The sequence below is a fragment of the Pseudophryne corroboree genome, chromosome 6, assembly GCF_028390025.1.
Source record: "Pseudophryne corroboree isolate aPseCor3 chromosome 6, aPseCor3.hap2, whole genome shotgun sequence".
In the NCBI taxonomy this organism is placed as follows: Eukaryota; Metazoa; Chordata; class Amphibia; order Anura; family Myobatrachidae; genus Pseudophryne; species Pseudophryne corroboree.
The window spans coordinates 419,042,009-419,050,263 of NC_086449.1; the positions used below are offsets into that span (position 1 = coordinate 419,042,009).

Below are 8,255 nucleotides of genomic sequence, written 5' to 3' on the forward strand. Positions count from 1 at the left end.
CAGCGGACTGGATCCAGGCTGTCATGATCCCGACAGCGGGATGCCGTCCGCCAGAATGCCGGCAGCGGGGCAAGTGCTAGATAGCCCCCTGCAGGCTTGCCTCAGTTGCCACGCTGTGGGCATGGTTATATTCTCCCTCTATGGTTGTCATGGACACCCCTCAGAGGAAGAGCAGCCTGTGTCACAGGTATTCTGGCATCGGCATTTCACTGCTAGTCGGGATTCCGGTGTCGGCACTGTAACCGCTGGTATCCCGACTAGTGGTATTTTTACCGCTTCACGAATCAGGTTCATTTAGCAGTGGTAATAACAAAGGCAAGCATGATATATATATATATAGAACAACAAATGAGGCTGCACTCGGAAGTGCCGCCTCATTTGTTGTTCTATGGATTTGGGGGTCGTACCCTAGTGGAGGGCACCGGAGCAAGTCAGCCCTGGGGGCAGTCTGAGTGCCGGCGGTATGTGTATGTATGTATATATATATATATATATATATATATATCATTAACATTTTATTCCCCAGCTGAACTTCAGCTCTTATATACTGTACCTGAACAGGGACAAGGTGAATCTAGAGAAGAGTTACAGCAGAATGTTAAATGATGCATTACCGATATGTTTGTTTTCCTACAGTGATTTCCCCTCTAGACTGCAGATGTAAACTGGGCATTGCATTGCAGCTGCCTGTTATAGCATATTTGCTAAATCAAAGGTCATTTTCTTAACTTGAAAACATCACAGTAGCCAACGTCTCTTACTGTATTTCCAGAGACAGACAAAGGTTCTACAAAGTTGTCTTGAAAAAATCCTATTTTTCAATATTGACAAACTGCACCTCTTTTTTTTTAAAATTCAATTATCAATAGCTATTCCTATTCTCTGTGGGTCTATGTAAATATTTATTGAATAGTTTCCTTTACAATGCTAAAACAAAAATCACATTATGATGACCAAGTACAGTGAACAGGTCATCTTTGTAGTGCGCTGAGATCTCCTGGAGCTACACCACGCCACGTGGCATGGTTTAGATAAACTTGTATAGCGGCAATGTGCCCAGAAAATTATATTCACATGCTGGAAACGATGACGCATTTCATCTGTTTAAAAATTATATGTAAGACTTGCTCATGTGATTAAAATGTAGGAATCAGAAATGTGATTTACTACAGCGATTAAAATCAGTCATACTTACAAATATGTGTAAGGCCCATGTTGCTCTAATATTGGCTGTGATCCATTTATGACTTCGTCTGGATTTGATACATTAAAAATCCAAAATTCCCTATAGACAGGGCTTCCCGGCACAATCCAGTTCTCATAAGCAATAGTTCCTTCTTCAATAACCGCTTCCTGTTACATAAGAAACAGGTTGTTAGTACAAAGTAGTGACCTCCAGTTGTGTTTTACCTCCATATAGGGCCTGATACAGAGTAGCATGCTATGCCAATGTTCATGCAAATGGCCAAGGCTTTATATTTTCGGGCATGAATCTGAGTTGCATAGCTCATGCATCCCGATATTGTATGTAGAGTCGCAGAACAAGATTTGGACACATGGGGCAATATGTAATAACCCGCGAGGTACTTGCTGTTCAGGAATTTCTGCGAGTCCGCTTGTATTTTTAAAGCGGCAATCATTTACAAGGCAAAACCTGTTCGGTTTTGCCTTGTAAATGGTTGCCTCTATAAAACATCACGCACCAGACACGGACAGTCAGGATCAGTGTCTCACAGGAATTCACTGCACTGTCCCACAAGACTGCCTGCACATAGCTCTCCAGCTGAGCCGCAGGAGTTACACTACTCTGCTTGGAGCAGCAGTGTGTGGGGGCCCCTAAAGTGTTTGCGCCCTGGGACTACCAGCCCCGTTGACCTTCCCTTAATCCAGCCCTTTTATAAAGGCTCGCCAAGTAGTATTTCAGCATGGACATTGATACAGGGGGTGTATCAATCCTTGCACATTTGAATGTACACCAGGGAAGGGTATGTGGCATAAGTGGAAAGGCACAGACACAGACTGTGGCAAATGATGCAGCTGCAGCCACTGTAAACAAGACAAAAAACACAAGAGCCCCCCAGCACACTATAATGGACCAGTAATGATAGTTACATCCTATATGATAGTAGGAGTGCTGAAATCTCAGTTACATATATTTGCAAACATATGGCTAAGCCACCACCCCTTCAGGTGTTTGTGATCTGGTGGTCTTAACACTCAAGGGACAGACTGACAGGGCTGTCACCCAGAGTACTGGCCCCTTGAGGGCGTCGCTGAGTTCCCATAGCAGAAAAAATGAAGACTATATCTGGAAGAGACATCCTTCATTAACATGGTATTGGCAGGGGCAATGGTTCTTATCAAGCTCAGCATCCACCATGCCCGCTATTCCGGACTCCACTGTGACCCAGACCTATCTTCCCTGCTCCAGACTGTATCTGCAGTCTGGGCTTCTTGTCACTGATATCCTCCTCTGCCCAGCTCTCCTCCCCTCTTCCTTTGGGGAAATATGATTGACTAGAAGCCAGCTGCTGGGCTGATAATTAACAGTTTGCATCCTGATACTATGGTAAGTACTAATGCAAATGTGTATCTGTATATAAGGGTATATATGGATATGAGAGTATGTATATATATATATATACACACACACACACACACACACACATGAATGGGTCAATTAGTAAAGTAATAAGACCTCTTTTATGTGTAATGTTCTCTGTTTCATTCTAATTTCCCACCAATCCAGAGCAGGTAGACCACTGCTTCCCCTCAGGCCATTAGTGTGTGCCCCCTAAAAGTTATGCTGTCCCAGTTATACTTATTTTGAGAAAATCTCATGGGTTTCTTTTTTCCCCATTGTTTATTCATATTTTATTTTTAAAAAAAGATGCCCCTTAGAAGTTTTAGCAGCCCCTCCTGAGCCCCTACAGCAGCCCCGGATGCGGCAAGTTGAGTACGGGTGGGTTCGGTAAAGTACTAAGCACAACTGTGCAGTAATTTTTTTTGTTATTGAGCCCCTGTCCTAGTAGAGCTTACCACTCTACAGTACAAACACATTTCATACTATAAGTAGGACTGTAGGAGGAAGCAATGCTAACCTATATGCCCACAGCATGCCTCAGCCTGGCAAGCCAGACATTTTACTGGCTTTAAGCCACCATGAGACTCCATACTGGGCCTTATTCAGTAACTGTTTGGGCCTCACAGGAGCTCCTGGCCCATCTAGTGCTGCAGTGCAATGGAAAGCTGATGCAATGCAAGATCACTAAAACTCTGTTCTTCTAACACCGCAAGGTCTTGCGATAACCCTATGCAGCCCTTAGGAATAGAAGATCCCTTATTTTGTATAAACAGGACATGCACACTTTAACAAACCAATCACTTCAGTAACAGGGTCTGCCACATGACCGTGGCTGAAATGATTGGTTTGTTTGGGCCCCCACCAAAGAAAAAAAGCAATTGCACAAACTGGCTTTACTGTGGCAAGATGTCATCCTCATCCTCAGATTCCACCCGCCTTCAGTGTTTACATCCTCATCCTCACAGAGAAATACTATTCAAACAAACAAACAAACCACATCATTTAGGTGTCAGTGGACTGCTTACACTATTACCCAAAGTTTCTGAACTTGCAATGACTTATGACTTATGATGAATGCGCTGCAGGTGACGTATAAGAGAGGATGTTCCTAGGTGGTTAACATCATTACACCTACTTATTATGGATTGACAATGGCAACAGATGGCTTGACACCTGTTGTCCGGATTTGTGGAGAAATAATTCCACACCGAAGAGGTGGCTTTTTTGGTATTTTGCCCAGGCATGACAATGGGCTTTTTCATCCCATGGGCAACAACTGTCTCCACTGGTGCCTTATTCAAACAAACCACATTACCATCAGAATCCTCCTCGTCAACTTCCTCCACAGCGCCAGGTACACCCATATCCTCCTCATCCTGGTGTACTTCTACAGTGACATCCTCAATCTCAATATAAGCAACTGGACTGGTGGTGCTCCTCCCAGCACTTGCAGGGGGCGTGAAAATGGTGGTAGGAGTCTCCTCTTCCCATACAGTGTTGTGAAGGTCAGGCCTAGACATCTCAACCACGGACAGTGCCAGCACCCCTCTATTTTCACAACACCCCTGTAATTTTATAGCATACAAGACAGGGCCAGTGTACATTTATTTTCACTGCACCCTAGAATTTTTATAGCATACAGGGCCAGTATACATTTATTTTCACTGCACCCTAGAATTTTTACAGCATACAGGACCAGTGTACATTGATTTTCACTGCACACTAGAATTATTAAAGCATACAAGACAGGGCGAGTGTACATTTATTTTCACTGCACCCCTGAATTTTTACAGCATACAAGACAGGGCTAGTGTACATTGATTTTCACTGCACACTAGAATTATTACAGCATACAAGACAAGGCCAGTGTACATTTATTTTCACTGCACCCCTGAATTTTTACAGCATACAAGACAGGGCCAGTGCACATTTATTTTCACTGCACACTAGAATTATTACAGCACACAATACAGGGCCAGTGTAATATTATTTTAACAGCAGTACCCTATATTTTTACAGCATACAGGGCCAGTGTACATTTATTTTCACTGCACCCCTGATTTTTTGTAGCATACAGAGCCAGTGTACATTTATTTTAACAGCACTACCCCTATATTTTTACAGCATACAGGACCAATGTGCTTTTAATTTTTAACAACTGCACCCCTGAATTTTTACAGCATACACGGCCAGTATAATGATATTTTAACAGCAGTACCCCTATATTTTTACAGGATACAGGACCAGTGTGCTTCAAATTTTTAACAACTGCACCCCTGAATTTATACAGCATACAGGGCCAGTGTAATGTTATTTTAACAGCAGCACCCCTATATTTTACAGCATACAGGAGCAGCGTGCTTTTAATTTTTAACTGCACCCCTGAATTTTTACAGAATACAGGGCCAGTGTAATGTTATTTTAACAGCAGTACCCCTATATTTTACAGCATACAGGAGGGCAGAGCTCCTGCCACCTGTATAACACAGTGACAGCCAGGACAGCAACACCCATGTACAGCTGCAGCATCCATAACAGCACATGAAACACCAGTGACAGCCAGAACAGCACCTCTAACACAGCACAGGTACACCACAGTGACTGCAGAAGCACCCCTACAGAGCACACACTAACCTCACCCGATGCCACCAACCAAAGAGAGACAGAGGTCTGTCTCCCTCATTCTCCAAGTCCGGAGTGAAAATGGCGGCAATGCGCGCAGCTGTTTATATGGAATCCAAAACCCCTGAGAATCTGACAGCGGGATGATGACGTTTTGTCTTATTCTGATTTCCGAGTCTGGCGGGAAGTCCCGAGCTGGATTCGGATACCGGCTCGAAGCTTATGGGCCTTTTTTTGTAGTAACTCCATGGAGAGGATCTAAAGGATCCTTCTCCATCCCCCGTAGCTTGCACATGCGTTAATGTGAGTTTACATATGGCTTCAGTCATCCACAGCTGCAACCATCATATTTTGTATTGCCACTTACACAGGCCCCATGCTAGGTACAAGACACCCATCAGAAACAGTCTGCCCTTCTTCGTATACATGCCTCAGAATAGCAGAAGTCTAGCTACATGCCCATAACACTCACACAAGACAGATCTCGAGTGTGTATGCATGCCTGCAACCCAATTGCCACCCACTAATGCCCATTCCATTGATGGGCTTATATTAAATCCACTTTACATATTTGTTAGGCAGTGCTAGGTTTTTAATAGCTTATACATAACTCCCAAGGTGGATTTAACACTTAATGGTTAAATTATAAGGGTTTGAATTTACCAGAGGTGCGGGATGACTGCCGAGCTTAGAAGTTTTTTTAAAGGGACAATCATTTATAAGTCAAAACTAAGTCTTGTAAATGATTCCCATTTACAAAAACATTCAAGTATGGCTGGCATCCCGCAAACTTGGACCCTATTACATACACCCCTATATATTGTACTTTCAGTAATGTAGACTAGCGTATAGAGGGGTCAGTAATGTAGAGTAGCGTATATATGGGGCAGTAATGTAGAGTAGCATATAGAGGGTCAGTAATGTATAGTGGAGTAGCGTATAGCGGGGTCAGTGATGTAGTGGAGTGTATAGAGGGGTCAGTAATGTAGTGTATGGTATAAAGGGGTCAGTAATGTAGTTTAGTGTATAGAGGTGTCAGTAATGTAGTGTAGGGTATAGAGGGGTCAGTGAGGTAGTGGTGGGTATAGAGGGGTCAGGGAGGTAGTGTAGAATATAGAGGTTCAGGGATGTAGTGTAGGGTATAGAGGGGTCAGTGATGTAGTGGCAGGTATAGAGGGGTCAGTGATGTAGTGTAGGGTATAGAGGGGTCAGTAATGTAGTGTAGGGTATAGAGGGGTCAATGATGTAGTGTAGTGTATAGAGGGGTCAGTAATGTAGAGTAGCGTATAGTGGGGTCAGTGATGTAGTGTAGTGTATAGAGGGGTCAGTAATGTAGAGTAGCGTATAGGGGGGTCAGTGATGTAGCGTAGGGTATAGAGGGGTCAGTAATGTAGTGTAGGGTATAGAGGGGTCAGTAATGTAGTGTAGGGTATAGAGGGGTCAGTAATGTAGTGTAGGATATAGAGGGGTCAGTAATGTAGCGTAGGGTATAGAGGGGTCAGTAATGTAGTGTAGGGTATAGAGGGGTCAGTAATGTAGTGTAGGGTATAGAGGGGTCAGTAATGTAGTGTAGGATATAGAGCGGTCAGTAATGTAGTGTAGTGTATAGAGGGGTCAGTAATGTAGAGTAGTGTATAGAGAGGTCAGTAATGTAGCGTAGGGTATAGAGGGGTCAGTAATGTAGCGTAGGGTATAGAGGGGTCAGTAATGTAGTGTTAGGGTATAGAGGGGTCAGTAATGTAGTGTAAGGTATAGAGGGGTCAGTAATGTAGTGTAGGATATAGAGGGGTCAGTAATGTAGTGTCGGATATAGAGGGGTCAGTAATGTAATGTAGGGTATAGAGGGGTGACTAATGTAGTGGTGGGTATAGAAAGTTTATTAATGTAGGGTATACAGGGGCCAGAAATGTTTACTCTGGGTTCACTTGGTCTGGAACTGGCTCTGCTATTAATACATGACAATAGTACATGCTTTGGGTCATATATTTGTGTTTTTTTTTATGCTACATGATAATAGCACATACAATAGCACATACAATAAAAGTGTCTGCGTCCAACTCAGACCCACAGTTAGTTACCAATGTAGGAGCCACCTTCGGTGAATGGAAAGTTATGAAAATTACTGTAGATTATTTTAGCAAATGTATGTATTAAAAGGGCTGACAGGCAGACAACTTTCCAGATCAACTAATATGTCTAAATTGGTTGCATTTTGTAGTGTGCCTGCCCCCTGTATGCTGGCTTTGATAATACATCTGATCAGCAGTGCACACATGCATCAGCCAGATACTAGGTGCAAAATGATACATCTAAAAACAGGTGTATTTATGCTTATGTGCAGCTACACATTTGATTGATTGACTGAATCTAGCTAAGAACCATTACGTGTCAGTTACTGTACATTCCAAACCAAAAACCAGGATTCTGTGTATGTTAATGGCTTAGCCTGCAGCAAAAGTAAACATTTGCAGTTCTTACAACTGACTAAAGCAATTAAATAAAAGCATTATGGCTATGACTTTATTCTTCGTCTACTATTAATCACTGTATATACTTTACCTTATCTATTTCACCATTAATAATTATATCCCCCACAGGTATAAGGACTCCTCCGAGAATAGCCAGCAGTCCACCAATAATAGATCCCGCAATTAACCAGCATTTTGCATTGCAGCACATAGTGTTTCTTGTTGGGGAGAATCCGAACAGTATGGTGAGACAGTTTTAAGGCATCAGTGACTTATATAGTGCTTTTTTGCACTATGGCTGACAGTTCCAGCAATATTGTTAACTGTAGTGATAAAGGAAATCCATGTCCTTCATTAAGGATTAAAGTTCAAGAAACTACCAGCTTACGATTAGATAATAGATTTTACTGGCTGTGTATTTTAAAGTGACAATATAGTGAAAAAATGCTTATATGTAAATCTCTGAAAGCTGGTGAGGAAAAGGTGCTGTTGCCCATAGGAATTAGCCATTTTCAAGTACAATCTCTCATATGAGCTTTGGCTACACTTAGTGGAACCCTATTTACCAAGTATTTCAGCAT

General features: G+C 42.6%; 1 protein-coding gene across 1 annotated transcript in view; it reads right to left on the bottom strand.

Moving 5' to 3' along the window:
• The window catches only part of CD36 (CD36 molecule (CD36 blood group)), a 111,163-nt gene extending 103,167 nt beyond the window's left edge, over window positions 1-7,996 (bottom strand). The window contains exons 1-2 of the mRNA XM_063930465.1: window positions 7,766-7,996; window positions 1,196-1,353 (exon numbers count right to left, since the gene is read on the bottom strand). Of these exons, the coding sequence (XP_063786535.1) occupies window positions 1,196-1,353; window positions 7,766-7,885 (278 nt within the window). The 5' untranslated portion in view covers window positions 7,886-7,996. The remainder of the gene's footprint in view (window positions 1-1,195; window positions 1,354-7,765) is intronic.
• Window positions 7,997-8,255: the final 259 nt, after the last annotated feature.